The sequence below is a fragment of the Schistocerca gregaria genome, chromosome 6 (assembly GCF_023897955.1).
Source record: "Schistocerca gregaria isolate iqSchGreg1 chromosome 6, iqSchGreg1.2, whole genome shotgun sequence".
NCBI classification, from domain to species: Eukaryota; Metazoa; Arthropoda; class Insecta; order Orthoptera; family Acrididae; genus Schistocerca; species Schistocerca gregaria.
In genome coordinates this window covers 541,563,832-541,583,291 of record NC_064925.1, presented here as the reverse complement: position 1 = coordinate 541,583,291, position 19,460 = coordinate 541,563,832, and the positions used below count along the sequence as shown (strand labels likewise).

At 36.3% G+C, this 19,460-nt stretch overlaps 1 protein-coding gene across 1 annotated transcript in view; it reads left to right on the top strand.

The window, feature by feature from the left end:
• LOC126278931 (dynein axonemal heavy chain 1-like) overlaps nucleotides 1–19,460 on the top strand; it is an 825,957-nt gene that overhangs the window by 671,106 nt on the left and 135,391 nt on the right. Inside the window, 4 exon segments of the mRNA XM_049979209.1 lie at nucleotides 65–260; nucleotides 5,170–5,363; nucleotides 5,605–5,759; nucleotides 18,684–18,939. Coding sequence (XP_049835166.1) covers nucleotides 65–260; nucleotides 5,170–5,363; nucleotides 5,605–5,759; nucleotides 18,684–18,939 — 801 coding nt within the window.

The window sequence follows — 19,460 nt, the reverse complement described above, 5'->3', positions numbered from 1 at the left end:
AAATATCTTATTAATATATATTTCTCATGTATTTCTTATGGTGTATGTCATTATTTCATTACAGCAAAAAGTGAAATCAGCAGAAGAGACACAAATTAATATTGATAATACAAGAGCACTGTATATACCTGTTGCAAACCGAGCGCAAATACTCTTTTTCTGTGTATCAGATCTGGGCAATATTGATCCCATGTACCAGTATTCGTTAGAATGGTTCATCAGCATATTTATTGGGAGCATGACCAATACAGAAGCATCAGGTCAGTAATATATGCAAATTTTCTGCATTTGTGTTCTATACACAAGGATATTTTCTCATGTATATAATGCACTTTTGAACTATCATCATCATCATAATTTAAGACTGATTATGCCTTTCAGCATTCAGTCTGGAGCATAGCTCCCTTATAAAATTCCTCCATGGTCCCCTATTCAGTGCTAACATTGGTGCCTCTTCTGATGTTAAACCTGTTACTTCAAAATCATTCTTAACCGAATCCAGGTACCTTCTCCTTGGTCTGCCCCGACTCCTCCTACCCTCTACTGCTGAACCCATGAGTCTCTTGGGTAACCTTGCTTCTCCCATGCGTGTAACATGACCCCTCCATCTAAGCCTGTTCACCCTGACTGCTACATCTATAGAGTTCATTCCCAGTTTTTTTTTTTATTTCCTCATTGTGGACACCCTCCTGCCATTGTTCCCATCTACTAGTACCTGCAATCATCCTAGCTACTTTCATATCCGTAACCTCAACCTTGTTGAAAAGGTAACCTTGTTGAAAAGGTAACCTGAATCCACCCAGCTTTCTCACCCATACAACAAAGTTGGTCGAAAGATTGAACGGTGCACAGATAACTTAGTCTTGGTACTGACTTCCTTCTTGCAGAAGAGAGTAGATCGTAGCTGAGCGCTCACTGCATTAGCTTTGCTACACCTTGCTTCTAGTTCTTTCACTTTGTTGCCATCCTGTGAAAATATGCATCCTAAGTACTTGAAACCGTCTACCTGTTCTAACTTTGTTCCTCCTATTTGGCATTCAATCCATTTATATTTCTTTCCCACTGACATTACTTTCATTTTGGAGATGCTAATCTTCATACCATAGTCCTTACATTTCTGATCTAGCTCTGAAATATTACTTTGAAAAATTTCAATCGAATCTGCCATCACAACTAAGTCATCCACATATGCGAGACTGCTTATTTTGTGTTCACATATCTTAATCTCACCCAGCCAGTCTATTGTTTTCAACATATGATCCATAAATAATATGAACAACATTGGAGACAGGTTGCAGCCTTGTCTTACTCCTGAAACTACTCTGAACCATGAACTCAATTTACCGTCAACTCTAACTGCTGCCTGACTATCCATGTAAAGACCTTTAATTGCTTGCAAATGTTTGCCTCCCATTCCATAATCTCATAGAACAGACAATAACTTCCTCCTAGGAAGCCAGTAATATGCCTTTTATAGATCAATAAAGCATAGATACAGTTCCCTGTTCCACTCATAACACTTCTCTATTATTTGCTGTAAGCTAAAGATCTGGTCCTGACAACCTCTAAGAGGCCTAAACCCACACTGATTTTCATCCAATTGGTCCTCAACTAATACTCACACTTTCCTTTAAACAATAACTGAGAAGATTTTACCCACAACACCCATTAAAGAGATACCTCTGTCGTTGTTATAATCTTTTCTGTTTCCATGTTTAAAGATTGGTGTGATTACTGCTTTTGTCCAGTTGATGGAACTTGTCCCTACTCCCAGGCCATTTCATTTATGCTGTGTAGCCATTTGAGACCTGAAATTCCACTGTATTTGATGAGTTCCGACTTAATTTCATCCACCCCAGCTGCTTTATTGCACTGCAATCTATTGACCATTTTCTCCACTTCCTCGAATGTGATCCTACTTCCATCATCATTCCTATCCCATTCTACCTCGAAATCTGAAACATTACTGATTGTAGTTTCACCTACATTGAGCAACTCTTCAAAATATTCCCTCCATCTGCCCAAGGTATCCACAGGATTCACCAGCAGTTTTCCTGACCTGTCCAAAATACTTGTCATTTCCTTCTTACCTCCCTTTCAAAGACTGCTAATTATACTCGAGAATGGTTTTCCAGCAGCTTGACCCATAGTCTCCAACCTGTTTCCAAAGTCTTCCCAAAATTTCTTCTTGGATGCTGCAATTATCTGTTTGGCTTTTTTTCTTTCTTCAACGTAACTTTCTCTGTCTGCCTGAGTTCTAGTATGTAGCCATTTTTGATATGCCTTCTTTTTCCTTTTTCCTTTTACAGGCTTCCTTGACTGTGTCATTTCACCAAGCTGTTTGCTTCATCCTACTTTTACACACTACTGTTCCAAGACATTCTTTAGCCACTTCTAGTACTGTGTCCCTGTACCTTGTCCATTCCTTTTCCAATGACTGTAATTGACTACATTCAACTAACTGGTACCTTTCTGAGATCACTGTTATGTACTTGTGCCTGATTTCCTTATCCTGAAGTTTCTCCACTTTTATCCTCCTACATATGGACCTGACCTCCTGCACTTTCGGCCTCACAATCCCAATTTCACTGCAGATTAAATAATGATCAGTGTCATCAAAGAATCCCCTGAATACACATGTGTCCCCCACAGCCTTCCTGAATTCCTGATCTGTTATTATATAGTCAATGACAGATCTGGTTCCCCTGCCTTCCCAAGTATACCGGTGAATGTTCTTATGTTTAAACAAGGAGATTGTGATTACTAAGCCCATACTGGCACAGAAATCCAAGAGTTGTTTTCCGTTCCTGTTGGCCTCCATATCCTCTCCCATAAACTTTTCATACCCTTCTGTTCGATTTCCAATCCTGGCGTTAAAATCACCCATGAGCATAACACTGTCCTTGTCCTTTACTCTAACAACTACATCACTGAGTGCCTCATAAAAACAATCCATCTTATCTTGATCTGTCCCTTCACAATGCGAATATACTGACAGAATCCTAATTTTCTTGCTAGACATTGTCAAATCTATCCACATCAGTCGTTCGTTTACATACCTTATTGCAACTACACTGGGTTCCATTTCTTTCCTGATGTAAAGCCCTACACCCAATTGTACTATTCCTGCTTTGACTCCTGACAGGTAGACCTTGTATTCTCCCACTTCCTCTTCTTTCTCACCTATTACCCGAATGTCACTAACAGCTAAAACGTCCAGCCCCATCTTACTTGCAGCCTTTGCCAGCTCTACCTTCTTCCCAGAGTAGCCCCCATTGATATTAATAGCTCCCCATCTCATTACCATTTGTTTTCCAAGTCCCTGGTTTGTCAGTTAGAGGTGGGACTCTGTCACCTCCAAAGGTCCGAGGCATTTTGCTCTGATTGTTGCCAGCATCATATTTAAGGTACCAGGGAAGCAGTTTGCTAGCCTTACTTGAACTATCAACTGTTTTTATTTTAAAACCAATTATCTGCTAATTTCAGTCTTGGACTATCTTCACGGATGAGGGTTAAAATGCTTTAGCCACCGTATTGCATTAGTCATTACCTAAAATATGTAGTTGATGCCATGAACGTAAATATATGACTCAGCACTTTAAAAGCAAACATACACATACTAAACATATACAGAGCAGTGCTGCAGAGACACAACAGTACCGCTCTGTATACATTTAATGCTTTAGCCACTGTATTGCATTAGTCATTACCTAAAATATGTAGTTGATGCCATGAACGTAAATATATGACACAGCACTTTAAAAGCAAACATACACATACTAAACATATACAGAGCAGTGCTGCAGAGACACAACAGTACCGCTCTGTATACATTAAGTATTTGTAATCCTTCTTTTAAAGTCCTGTGTCATATATTTATATTCATGGCATGCACTACACATTTTAAATAATGACTAATGAAATATGATGATGTAAATCATTTTAATCCATGAAGATGGTCCAAGACCAAAACCGGTAGATATTTGGGTTTAAAATAAAAGCATCTGATGTTTCAAATAACCATTTTGTACATTTCTTAATGGCTGTAGACAGTCACCTCCCAAAAATGATGTTTTATCAAATGGCATTATTACAATTTTAAAGAAAAATTATAATGATTCTTCTTTCTAAACTGTCCTACATTCTTATTACTATTATTTGATAATCATCAGTAACGTAAAAAGATAAAACAGTCCTCAGTCAGTACTGTTGCTCTGTTGTGTCCAAATGCAGAGTGACACAGTGTGTCTTTAAATGCAAAAAAATTAGGTCAGACTTCACCATGATTTTTACTGATATTGATTGAAGCTTCAAGTTTAATATTACCAGTTACAAATAAATTGTGACTTCTAGCAGTAAACTTACAGTTTCAATTAATTACAAAAGTGTGGCCAAATGTTATTATTGCATGGTGCTTTTACAGTGTCACAGTTAATTAAAATTATAAGTTAAATTGGCATTGTAATGAATTTTTATGTGCTATTTTGTAATATGGTCAAAAATTATGAACCTGTTTATTGTATTTACATTATGAAAAGGAAAGTTGACACTCACCATATAGCGGAGATGCTGAGTCACAGATAGGCACAACAAAAAGACTGTCACATATAAAGCTTTCAGCTAGTAAGGCCTTCGTCAAAAGTAGATCACACACACACACACACACACACACACACACACACACACACACACACACACACACATGACAACAGTCTCAGGCAACTGAGCCCAGCCTCAGTTGCCTGAGACTGCAGTCGTGTGTGAGGGTTGCATTTGCATGATTGTGTGTGTGTGTGTGTGTGTGTGTGTGTGTCTGTCATGTCATCTATTTTTGATGAAGGCCTGATTGGCTGAAAGCTTTATTTGTGACAGTCTTTTTGTTGTGCCTCTCTGCGACTCAGCATCTCCACTATGTGGTGAGTGGCAACTTTACTTTTCATAATATAGTTACATTCCATCGTGGTCTTTCCATTATTGTATATTGTATTATTTAGATCTCATTATAAAAGAGAACATTCAGAAATCTTATACCTAAAGCTTGACTATCATGATGTAATAAATCATAGTATGGTTCCTTTTGTCTAAATACCTGTATCTGGATATCATTATATTTGGAATACGGTTCTTTCTGTGACCATGTCTACAAGCTTGATATTCATTACTTTGCAGCTGACATAAATGAAAGAGTGGAGAATATTAATAATTACTTTACATTTAGTTTATATTCCAATGTCTGCCGAAGTCTATTTGAAAAACACAAGATGCATTTTGCATTTCTTTTATGTGTAAGAATATTGATGGATGAAGAAAGAATAGATCCCACGGAATGGCAATTCTTATTGGCAGGGGGAAACCCTCTACAGGTATGTTTCTGATAGTAATGTGCTAATTGTTATCAAACTTTTAACTGTGCAGTACTTTCATTGAATTTATTGATATATCTTCCCGAACTTGGATAAACTAGTAATTCTCGATGTGTAGAACTTTTCAAAATAAGAATAGTGTGTGTATCAAACATATGATAGCTCTTTTGAATTTTATTCTTCTTTCTTTTACTAACATTTTACTTGTTATGTTTAAACTTCACACCAATGTTTCAATTAGGAGGTTGAGAATCCTGCCCCAGAATGGTTATCAAGCAAATCTTGGAAAGAAATAATGTCCCTTGAAGCACTTCCAAAATTTAAGCCATTTGTAGATTCATTTGTGTCTCAGTTGGCTGGATACAAAAAGATATTTGATTCATTTGAGCCACACAAGTAAGTAAAAAAATTATTTTTTATCTTTTTCAGTTAATAACATGGGTTTACAAAAACAATGAAAGTTATTCACATTAAATGGAGATAACAGTGGTAGTAGTATTGTTGGTACAGTTATGTAATTATACATCCCAGATTTTATTTTTAATGTACGTTGTGGTCAATCGCTTTTAAATTATTTGGCTGCCTAATAATGTTTGTTTTTAGTTTGGATAATAATAATATTTCCAATGTCACACATAAACAAAGTTAAGAAGACAGCAAATACGTATTGTAAAATATGATAAATACAAAAGTCCATACACTTTGGTGCAAAGATACTCATTAAGCTTGCTACAGAGTAATGTGCCTACTTAAGGTCCGTGTTACAAACTGCCTTTTGTGCTTCATAGAAAGCATAGACTATTGGTAGAACACTCTGTACCTGCAAATATGTGTGTCAAGATGGTATCAAGTCCGAATAGTCAGTCACAATACTTGACAAGTGAAAGAAAAATTCACACAAATAAGTGTTGTAAATGTAACTCATATATTGACAAGTGCACACCCTTTCATCTTTCCTTTTCCTTCACTCTTTCCTGACGAAGCAGCCGCAGGTTGCGAAAGCTCAAAATTCTGTGTATGTGTTTGTGTGTTTTATTTATTGTGCCTATCTACCGGCGCTTTCCCACTTGGTAAGTCTTGGAATCTCGAAAAGTCTCAGGACTCTGTTATTGTGGAAAGTGTGTGTGTAAGGGATTATTGTTGTTGTGGTCTTCAATCCAGAGACTGGTTTGATGCAGCTCTCCATGCTACTCTATCCTGTGCAAGATTCTTCATCTCTCAGTACATATTGCAACCTACATCCTTCTGAATCTGTTTATTGTATTCATCACTTGGTCTGCCACTGCAATTTCTACCCTCCAATACTAAATTGGTGATTCCTTGATGCCTCAGAATGTGCCCTACCAACCGATCCCTTCTTCTAGTCAAGTTGTGCCACAAATTTCTCTTCTCTCCAATTCTATTCAAAGCCTCCTCATTAGTTATGTGATCTACCCATCTAACTTTCAACATTTTTCTGTAGCACCAGATTTCAAAAGCTTCTATTCTCTTTTCGTCTAAACTATTTATTCTCCTCGTTTCACTTCCATACATGGCTACACTCCATACAAATACTTTCAGAAATGGCTGCCTGACACTTAAACCTGTACTCGATGTTAACAAATTTCTTTTCTTCAGAAATGCTTTCCTTGCCAATTCCAGTCTGTATTTTATATCCTCTCTACTTCAACCATCATCAGTTATTTTGCTCCACAAATAGCAAAACCCCTTTACTACTTTAAGTGTTTCATTTCCTAATGTAATTCCCTCAGCATCACATGACTTAATTCGACTACATTCCATTATCCTCATTTTGCTTTTGTAGATGTTCATCTTGTATCCTCCTTTCGAGACACTGTCCATTCCGTTCACCTGCTCTTCCAGGTCCTTTGCTATCTCTGACAGAATTGAATGTCATCGGCGAACCTCAAAGTTTTAATTTCTTCTCCATGGATTTTTATTCCTACTCCAAATTTTTCTTTTGTTTCCTTTATTGCTTGCTCAATATACAGATTGAATAACATCGGGGATAGGCTACAACCCTTCCAAACCACTGCTTCCCTTTCATGCCCCTCGACTCTTATAACTGCCATCTGGTTTCTGTACAAATTGTAAATAGCCTTTCGCTCCCCGTATTTTACCCCTGCCACCTTCAGAATTTGAAAGAGTGTATTCCAATCAGCATATTTAAAAGCTTTCTCCAAGTCTACAAATGATAGAAACGTAGGTTTGCCTTTCCTTAATCTATTTTCTAAGATACGTTGTAGGGTCAGTATTTCTTCACATGTTCCAACATTTCTACGGAATCCAAACTGACCTTCCCCGAGGTCGGTTGCTACTAGTTTCTCCATTCGTCTGTAGAGAATTCGTGTTAGTATTTTGCAGCTGTGGCCTATTAAACTGATAGTTCAGTAATTTTCACATCTGTCTACCCCTGCTTTATTATATTCTTTTTGAAGTCTGAGGTCATTTTGCCTGTTTGATACATCTTGCTCACCAGATGGTAGAGTTTTGTCAGGTCTGGCTCTCCCAAGGCTATCAGTAGTTCTAATGGAATGTTGTCTACTCCCAGGGCCTTGTTTTGACTTAGGTCTTTCAGTGCTGTGCCAAACTCTTCACGCAGTATCATATCTCCCATTTCATTTTCATCTACATCCTGTTCCATTTCCATAATATTGTCCTCAAGAACATTGCCCTTGTATAGACCCTCTATATGCTCCTAACAGCTTTCTGCTTTCCCTTCTTTGCTTAGAACTGGGTTTCCATCTGAGCTCTTGATATTCATGCAAGTGGTTCTCTTTTCCCCCAATGCCTCCTTAATTCTCCTGTAGGCAGTATCTATCTTACCCCTCGTGATACATAACTCTACATCCTTACATTTATCCTCTAGCCATTCCTGCTTAGCTGTTTTGCAGTTCCTGTTGATCTCATTTTTGAAACGTTTGTATTCCTTTTTGCCTGCTTCATTTACTGCATTTTTGTATTTTCTCCTTTCATCAATTAAATTCAGTATCTCTTCTGTGACCAAAGGATTTCTATTAGCCTCAAAATTTAGGAATGTCTATTCCTGCACAAGGCATGACTTTTTTTGCTGTCTCGAGATTTGAGGATGTCATTGGTGAGCTGCTTCCTGTTCTTTCTTGGCAGTCACCTGACCCCAGGAGCACTACTCTGGTGAATTTCTCCATTATGCCAATGTAGACTACAGGATTTTCGATTGAGTTCAGTTTGGAAAATTTTCTCTCCTTGTTTCCAAAAATCTTGTGGGGGGGGTTATGAACAAATGACATGATTGGAAACCACACTTTGACACTTTCTACATCTAGCAGAGCATCATGAATAAACCAATGCATGAACATCCCAGTCATTGTTCTATTCTTATTTTGCCCACCACATACACCCAAAAAGAGACGTAGTTTGGTGACACCATACAAATAGGCTTTATGCAGTTGATGACAAATTACTGCATCAACCTGGTTTGACCCCGTCACAAATTCATTCTCTAGCCAAACATACGAGGTCACATTCTTTTGTGTCAGTGTTCATAGAGAAACTTAGGCAAACCATGAAATTGTGGAATTACATATGTCTTGAATAAGAGGCCGCCTGATTTGAGACTTCTGTAAGAATGAAATTCTTCTGGCAATCGTAACTGGACTGCCTTGCCTTTCTTCTATCTATCATAAAACACATTACTTCAAATTCTGTGAGCCGTGAGCTGATGTTTCAAATTTTTCTTTTCAGTTCATTGATTTTCCAAGAAAATCCTACTTTTTGGGTATGAGCATGTAGATCATGTGTCAACATAAGTTGCTCTGAAGCCAATACTAAAATTATTGCCGAATAGTGTCCTGTAGTAGTCATACTTTATGTCCAGCTTGAGACCTTCCTCACAGAAAGTTTCTCACACATTATTTTAACATTTAACTCACTGCTCAAATATTGGTGATGAAGCATTTTTCCTCTAGAATAATAATGCCTGACTTGTTCAATGTGTCTGTCAAATGCAGTTTTCTTATCTTCGTGAAGCTTTATTTTTCTGTCACCTCTCCTTTTTCAACAGTTGCAGTAGAGAAATCACCAATTGTACTCTGACAGAGTTTGTTGAGTCTCATTTTTTTACCTTCAAAATCTCCATGAAACAGCTCTGCAAACCCATATGATTCTAGAAACTCCTTCACATCTTTTTATAAGTACAAAGTTGTTAATTAGTTCCTTTCTTGTCACTTTGTCTTCTCGAAGCTCAATGTTTCGATGAGATGACATGATGACATGCTGTTGAATATAGTTGCTCTGCCAGTCTCGGTTAGTTTCTTCAAAAAATTCTTCAAGGATCTGCTGTATGTCCTGCATAGGGTGTTTACAGTTTGGAACTGCAGAACCCGTTTGGTTGGTACCTGAAGATAGATGAACAATTACAGATACTAGTTGTAGTTCAGTGTCACTATTTTCAAGTACACTGAATCAATGAGAAATGTGTTTGAAAGGAGAATTATATTTTAGATTTGCAGAGATTACCCTGCAATGAAGAGCTTAGGTTATTTGGTTAGGTCATTAACTCCAACAGTATTAAACTTGTAATTTTTGTGCCTATGATTTTTTGTAATGCAGAATTATTTTGCCCACTGGAAATAGTTTTGTGTACCTCTAGATATGATTTAAGTTCTCCATCTTCTCTACTGTATCTGTCTATTCTTTGATCATTAACATGGAATTTGACCTATTTATTAGTGAGTCTTTTCTAGATCTTGTTCAAGTACGAAACTCAACTGGAACAAACTTAAGTTTGCTCCCTATAATTCTATCATTCAGACCCCTTCTCTCACGCCTACATCCACTTGGATCATTTACATCTCTGTTATTCCTTCCAGAACCTGGCTAATCCCTTGTGGGTTGGTTTCTTCGTTTACAATTTCTCATATTGTCTTCTGATTTTCCCCATATAAATCAAAAAGTCATTAATATTACTCTTGGGGACTGACAAAAGCAATTCTCTTACAATTTGTGTCTGTTTATTTTCTAATCCTATTGTTATTGCCTCATTTTCTGATTCTTTGTCCAAGTACTTAAGTTTGTTAATCAAATGCCAACAGAAACTGTTAATAGTCCCTCTCATGGACTCGTATCTCTCACTAGCTCAGAATTCACAAGCAGTTTTCTGCTATTCTCCCTTTTTTCTCAAAAATAATTTCCTGCATTATTCTCAAGAATGGGAAGGTCACCCATAAGCATCCTCTCTCCAATAACTTCTTAGAAAGGACATTTTTTTCTGATCACTCCTATTTCTAGGTAACTCACTAAATTCTCTGATAAAGTCAAGGGGGTGCACTTTCCACATGGTTCAAAAGCTATGAAACTTTTTACAATTGATAAAGTAAGCTTCATTTGATACAATAAAAAAAATGATTTACTTTTTTCAATTTTGGTAAATTTTAGATCCATTTACAACTTGATATTGTTGTACAGTTTCATTGAACTCTTCAAGTTTTTATTCACTAGTTACCAAACATCTGTTTTCAACTTCATTTCCAACTTTTTCTATTTTATTATTCAATTCTGCTTTTGTTTTCTCCATTTGTAATTCTAACTCATCCTTATTTTCAGCATTAATTTTCTTTAACTGGCCAGAGATCATCAGACAAGAACTGACCACTGCTTCAACCCTCATATCATAACAATTTACAATCCTATCTTGTGTAGCTTGACATTATTTGCTGTTTGTTTATTCTTACATTTATTTCATTAGTTACTTTTTCAACTTATTATCCAAACAAATTTGTACAGAGTCTATCTTTTCGTCCAAATTTTCCAATTTCTTTAAATTTTACTACCACTTGTACTCATTCCTGCTCTTAAACTGCTGAGGTCACCTTTGATACATTTAGTTACTTCAGTGAACTCCAGTGAACATTTCAGTGTATCTATCTAGATAAAATTCGTGTTCTAATTTGCTTTAACTATTATTAACATTTGAAAGTTCTGTGGGTGATGCCCGAGACTTTTCTTTGGTAACATGACTAGCATTTACTTCATCATAGTAAATTATATGTAACTTGGACCTAAACTCGCGGTCTTCTCCAGATTTTAGTTCTTTTTCCCATACTGTCTTCACTAGATTTACTTTTAGCCAGTGCTCTCTCTCCCTTAATGTCTACCTCATGTCCAACAGCATGAAGCACACTGTCTTTTTCATTACATCACTCATTTTGACAAAATAGTGAATAACATTTAGTAACAGGAACACCTTAAATTAATTATTTCTAAAAGAAGCACAGAGCACAACATAATCATAGCTAACACTTGGTTTAAGAATCATGAAGGAAGGTTGTATACATGGAAGAACCCTGGAGATACTAAAAGGTATCACATAGATTATATAATGGTAAGACAGAGATTTAGGAACCAGGTTTTAAATTGTAAGATATTTCCACTGGCAGATGTGGACTCTGACCACAATCTATTGGCGATGATCTGTAGATTAAAACTGAAGAAACTGCAAAAAGGTGGGAATTTAAGGAGATGGGATCTGGATAAACTGACTAAACCAGAGGTTGTACAGAGTTTCAGGGAGAGCATAAGGGAACAATTGACAGGAATGGGGTAAAGAAATACAGTAGAAGAAGAATGGGTAGCTTTAAGGGATGAAATAGTGAAGGAAGCAGAGGATCAAGTAGGTAAAAAGACGAAGGCTAGTAGAAGTCCTTGGGTAACAGAAGAAATATTGAATTTAATTGATGAAAGGAGAAAATATAAAAATGCAGTAAATGAAGCAGGCAAAAAGGAATACAAACGTCTCAAAAATGAGATTGACAGGAAGTGCAAAATGGCTAAGCAGAGATGGCTAGAGAACAAATGTAAGTATATAGAGGATTATCTCACTAGGTGTAAGATAGATACTGCCTACAGGAAAATTAAAGAGACCTTTGGAGATAAGAGAAGTACTTGTATGAACATCAAGAGCTCAGATGGAAATCCAGTTCTAAGCAAAGAAGGGAAAGCAGAAAGGTCGAAGGAGTATATAGAGATTCTATACAAGGGCGATGTACTTGAGGACAGTATTATGGAAATGGAAGAGGATGTAGATGAAGATGAAATGGGAGATATGATACTGCGTGAAGAGTTTGACAGGGCACTGAAAGACCTGAGTCGAAACAAGGCCCCTGGAGTAGACAACATTCCATTGGAACTACTGACGGCCTTGGGAGAGCCAGTCCTGATAAAACTCTACCATTTAGTGAGCAAGATGTATGAAACAAGCGAAATACCCTCAGACTTCTAGAAGAATATAATAATTCCAATCCCAAAGAAAGCAGGTGTTGACAGATGTGAAAATTACCGAACAATCAGTTTAATAAGCCACAGCTGCAAAATACTAACACGAATTCTGTACAGACAAATGGAAAAACTAGTAGAAGCCAACCTCGGGGAAGATCATTTTGTATTCCGTAGAAACACTGGAACACGTGAGGCAATACTGACCTTATGACTTATCTTAGAAGAAAGATTGAGGAAAGGCAAACCTACATTTCTAGCATTTGTAGACTTAGAGAAAGCTTTTGACAATGTTGACTGGAATAATCTCTTTCAAATTCTGAAAATGGCAGGGGTAAAATACAGGGAGAGAAAGGCTATTTACAATTTGTGCAGAAACCAAATGGCAGTTATAAGAGTGGAGGGACATTAAAGGGAAGCAGTGGTTGGGTAGGGAGTGAGACAGGGTTGTAGCCTCTCCCCGATGTTATTCAATCTGTATATTGAGCAAACAGTAGAGGAAACATAAGAAATACTCGGAGTAGGTATTAAAATCCATGGATAAGAAATAAAAACTTTGAGGTTCGCCGATGACATTGTAATTCTGTCAGAGACAGCAAAGGACTTGGAAGAGCAGTTGAACGGAATGGACAGTGTCTTGAAAGGATTATATAAGATGTACATCAACAAAAGCAAAACGAGGATAATGGAATGTAGTTGAATTAAGTCAGCTGATGCTGAGGGAATTAGATTAGGAAACGAGACACTTAAAGTAGTAAAGGAGTTTTGCTATTTGGGGAGCAAAATAACTGATGATGGTCGAAGTAGAGAGGATATAATATGTAGCCACAAACAAGCGAGAATGTGTATCATGAAAATTCGCCCTACCACCACAATGGGTGGCCATGTTAATGTATGTTTCCGTTTCATAATATAATACTTGAAGCCTCGAAGTTTATTTAATTTCAAAGAAAATCTCTCAACCTTTTTTTCATTAATTATACTTGTGATAATCTCTTGTGTTTAAAAGATGTATGCAGCTTATGATCCAGCGTGTGTTCTGTCGGAACAGGAGGCTGTCGTGACGACATCGTTATAGTATTTATTCCAAATTCTTTCAGTTCCGTTTATATGTTCGTACAAATCCAATTAGTTGGTCCCTTAGGTTTCTTTGATGTAACTTCTGTCTGTTTTCTCCATGTGATCTTCCTCTGAAAAAATTTCTGTTCATTTTTTAGTAATTTTCGATATCCTGAATGAGAAAAGACAGCCGCCTCCTGCTCTGAATGGAGCACCACGACTTTTCTAACGTCGGAGAGTACCGCACGAATTTTGCGCTAAAAGGTAATAGAATTTCTTAAAGCTGGATCAATTACACTTGTTGATGCTGTTCTCCGACAAATCTGGTGTGATTAATAGTAATTTATTCTGTCACGACAAAAAGAACCAATTTTACTTTTACCAAAGCAACAAAGATTTCAATTAAATTACTGAAAAAAAAATCATACCAGAAGCTGCATCAAACCAGTCTCAGGACTGAAGACCACAACAATAACAACAACATGTGTGCTGTTCTATTTACTATCCACATAGTAACAATGGGAAAAAAAGGCTAAACAAGTAAGCTTGCAGTCAAAAGGCCTTGTTCTGAATTAGACAACATACACACAGACACATTCATGCAAAAGTAACTCTGACTGCTGGATACGGCAGCCGGAGATGGTCATGCAAATGTGAGTTGCATTTGCATGTGTTGTGTGTGTGTGTGTGTGTGTGTGTGTGTGTGTGTGTGTGTTGTCTGATTCAGAAGAAGGCGTTTTGGCCAGAAAGCTCATTTGTTTAGCTGACTTTTTGTTGTGCCTGTCTGTGACGACTAATCATCTCCACTATAAGGTGAGTAGCAGTATCTTTTTCATAATATTGTCTTCTTTTGCCTCCATACACTTTACTCCTACAGTGCCACTTGAAATCTTTATTTATGCATGGTTCCTTCACACTGCATTTTTATCATCAGTTTCTGGGTTTCCAGTCTACTTTAACCTCAACATATATGTCTGTAAGTTCTGTGCACATATAACTATCCTTAACCATGTAAATTCATTCTAACAGTGCATGTAAACCCTTCTTCTGCACTCAGTATCTCATTGAAGAAAGGTCATTGAATTGCTTTAAATCAGTTCTCTTGAAAAATATTCCAGTAATATACACCACACAACTTTTAATTAATAAAGGTCCTCCCACATATGTATATTTATTGTCTCTAGAATGACCAAAAACTAGTTTACACAGGGATGCACCTTCACCTTACTACCCATCAGTGTTTTAAAACATGACCCTTTTTTAGAGAGAGTGTATAGATCTAAAGTAAAATAAAATTTAAAAAAGCAAAAATAAAAATCATCTATCTGTATGTCGGTGACAGAACGTTAACAGTTGGAATTGAATTGTGACACAACCAACACAGTACAATAGTGACTTCAGTTTGCATAGGTGATATATACTCTGTCTTTCAATCAGTGACAGACATAAATGAGTGTCCATGTTTACACAATACGTATCCTGAGTCCAAATTATTCACACATATATGCTCAAAGGAAACTTCATAGAAGTTAATACCAATTAATAGTTGAATTTGATATATTAAGTAAGTCTCACAGATGCACAAAGCATGCAAATACTGGTGACAGATATGTACTTGGTACTGGAATGTTACATGGATTCGTTACGTTGATGATACGGTAGTGTTGGCTAGGTGTGGACTTTGCTATGTTAACTCGTTATATGACGTTGCTGCTAAGATTTCAGGCTGATTTCAGGACCCAGCCTGAAGATTTTGGGGTGGGTTTGGCCTTATAAAGGCTGGCATATGAACATTTTAGTTGTTTTTGAATTTCTAATTTGGATGAGCTGCATGTTACAACAATAAGTTGGTTTACAAAAAATTATGGTAAATTATGGAAATTTCTTAATTAATGGCTTAATTAATTAGTAATGCTTGTCATTTGGTCCAGAAAAATTATAACTGGAATGTAACAAGTACAATGGCTAAATCTGCAATAGACATTTTTGGTGTGTATGAATTTTAATATTAATTGTCTGTTAAGGTAATGAAATTCAGGAAAATAGAAACATACATCTTATGTAAAATCTAGATGCTGGTATTTCTAATGAATAGTGTCAATATCTTGTTGTTGTAGTCTTCACTCCAGAGACTGGTTTGATGCAGCTGTCCTTGCTACTCTATCCTGTGCAAGACTCATCATTTCTGAATAACTACTTTAACCTACATCCTTTTGAGCCTGTTTACTTTATTCTTCTCTTGATCTCCCTCTTCAATGCCCCCCCCCCCCCCTTCCTCCCACCTCTCTCAAATACTAAATTAGTGATCCCTTGACATATTTCAACTAGTCCCTTCTTTTAGTCAAGTTGTACCACAAATTTCTTTTCTCTCCAATTCTATTCAGTATCTCCTTATTACCTATGTGATTTACCCAGCCAATCTATAGAAATACATTTCAAAAGCCTCGTTTAACTTCTTCTCTGAACCGTTTATTGCCCACATTTCACTTCCATACAATGCTGTATTGCAGAAAATTATCTGCAGAAAAGGCTTCTGGTTACTTAAGTCTATATTTGATGGTAACAAATTTCTCTTCTTCAGAAACACTTTCCTTGCCATTACCAGTCTACATTTTACATCCTCTATATTCAGGCCATTGTCTCTTTTTTTATTGCCCAAATAGCAAAACTCGTCAACTACTTTTAGTTTATTACTTCCTAATCTAATTCCCTCAGTGTCACATGATTTAATTTTCACTTTTGTTGGTGTTCATCTTATATATCAAGAACCTGCTCTTACATTCAACTGTTCCTCCAAATCCTATGTAGTAACTGACAGAATTGAATTGCTACTAAAAGGTAGATTTGGTCAGTTTTGGTTTCTTGAGACATAGATGCATTAATTGGAGCTAAAATGGGAGGCCTTCATGGTCTTGCTGCTTTTAGAGAGCTGATTTAAATCTGCAGTTGTTTCTAACAGGGGAGAACTCAAGGAGTTTCCATGGTTTAGAAATAAACTTGTGGCAGGCCTGGAAGCATGCTGAAGCAATTGGTAATTTTTGTTGAAACTTTGGTTAACTATTCCACTTATAACATTAAGATGAGCAGCTTAGAGTCCGAAGTTTCAGATAATGATGGAAAAAATGAAAGAAGGGTAAGCATGATTACTTTTTAGTGTGCTAAGGATTTTTGAGATACACAAAATGTAAACAGATGGAGGTAGATTTTATTGTTATAATGAGAGCCAAGGTAAGAAAGGTCATAATGAAGTGTACCATTACATTGAGAACTTTGTCCCCACAAGAGAACTCAACTTGTTCAACATGTATGTGGTGGCCAGAATTGTAACCATATGGCTGTAATAATGTTATTTTTTCTTAAAAGGTAATGGCAAATTTGATAAACTCTACCACTGTTTACTCATTGGAGGGCACTCTTATCCACCATCTGACTGCAACTTAGGTGTGATGAAAAGGAAGTTAAAAATTTGTGACCTAATACTTATTCCAGATCTGTGTATGTCACTTATCACCAAATTTAGTCACCTTAGTCGCTTTGAAGTCTATACAGTAAAAGCAAGAGAAATAGGTACCCTTTTATATAAAAAGGTTATGTCTAAAATGGCAAGAGGTACAGGATAAAGAATAATTTGCTCCTTCTAACATTCTGTACTATTAGTACAGTTTAAAGAAAAGGAAAGTGGTTCCTAGGCCCTATATCAAAGGACACTTAAGTCATTTCCTTTATGTCAGTGAAAGTTCTCATGAAAAAGAAGTAAGAAGATGATATTGAGAAACTACTGAAGTATATTACAGATTGATAGTATCAAATATTTATAATAAGCTTAAAACATATTCTGTAACAGAAATGAGTAAAGATGACTGAAAAGTGACTGGAACCAGTTATTATTTTTGTAACGTGTTTTGTGTTCAGTTTTGTATGAACTTAATATTTTGTGTGAACAAGTGGCCATTCATCATTTGTAACAAGTTTTGTATTTGTTTTTGCCTGAACTTCGGCAGTTTTTTGAACATTAGTTTAGGACCATGAGCATTAAGGGACCATAAGTTATTTCTTTGTCATTTAAATGCACCTCATATCATTATGTATGATACTTTTTCCTTGTAATAGTATGCTACAAACAGAAATATATACTTTAGATTACATATATTGTAGTCTACTTACTGTCATTCATTAAATGTAAGCTTTTACTTTTCATGCGTTCCAAATATGTGCCTTAAAATGTACTTCCTTCCTCATTTATTGCTATTTGCTGTAAGGGGATAGCTCCATGTGATAAGAATCTCCATAGCAGCTACAAATATTTTTCAAACTATATAATATGAGCCTTACTACACACTCCATCAACTTTTTTCTTATTAAATATCTTTTGTTTTCTTGATATGTGTTTGCCTTTTGAGCTGCTGGATTCAGCTTTCTAATACTGTCAGTTGTTGAATCTATTTCTGAGTGTATTTTTCTTTATTTTACTGGATTTGTTTTTAAATTCATCTTTCTTCCTGATTAATATTGTCTGTCTCTCTCCTTCTCTCTTTAATTTTCGAAAGTCACTCTTCTGGTGTTTTTTTTTTATATTTTTATTTGTAAATACATTAAGTGCCTTCAAGAAACATCTCTCTACCTAAACAGTTATCAATGGAACCTCAGAATTTTATTTACATATAATTACTTCAGTGGCACAATTACTAACTTTCCTTGGATAATTTTTTTCCAAAGTTTTATTAAAATAATGTTCTGCAGTGACATTGTGTCTCAGTATACCAAACATGATTTATTACTGTGACACTGTACAAGAGAATGTGTCAAGTAATCATCTTTAGTTAACATAGCTCTGCCAGAACAGTGATGACTTCACCTTGAAGTGTTATTAATCCCCTGCCCCATGAGTAGTATTTATTTTTGCTAAAATGTCAGCCACAGAGTAATATAAATCAATTCTTAATAATAATACAGGCTTTGGAATATTACAAAGTACAAAGAGCTAGTAACAGAATTCTTGGTTTATTGCAGGGAGCCTTTACCTGACCCATGGGAGTCAGAACTGGACGAATTCCAACACTTACTAATCCTGAAAGCATTACGGCCAGACAAGGTTACAAATTCAATGCAGATATATCTTAGCCATAACCTTGGTCAACAGTTTGTTGAACCACAGACAACTGAACTTTCTGCCATGTACAAGGAGTCAGGTCCTGCAGTGCCACTGATATTTGTACTTTCCACTGGGACAGATCCAGCTGCAGATCTTTACAAATTTGCTGACAAGGTATTTGTCAATATATTTTTATTGCCTTTATGTGCTGTAGTTAGTATACACTGAAGGGTAAGAAAAACTCAATTTTCAGTGTGTTGGGTTTTACCACTCTGTAATGTGTTTACAGTTGACATAGTATAATATATATGAAATTTATCAAAACAGAAAGACATAGGTTGCAGTAGTCACTCATAGATGAAGAAGCTTGCACAGAATAAAGTAGCATGGAGAGCAGCATCGAACCAGTCTCTGGACTGAAGACCACAACAACAACAACAACCAAAATTGGATTTTCAGTTGCATTGAATGTTAATGTTGTCATGGGCTTGATACAGAATATTCAAATAAGAACTTTGTGAAATTACAGACCGAAAGGTTGGTCAATACTTTCTGTCAGAGAATGTAAGTATTACTGACAGGAACACTTAAACAAGAAAATTCCAGTCCTAACTTTCTTCGGGAGAGGGAAAAGGAGATTGGTTAGGGAGCATTAAAGAAGGGTTTACTTTTTTGGTGGAAAGGTTTGGAATGTC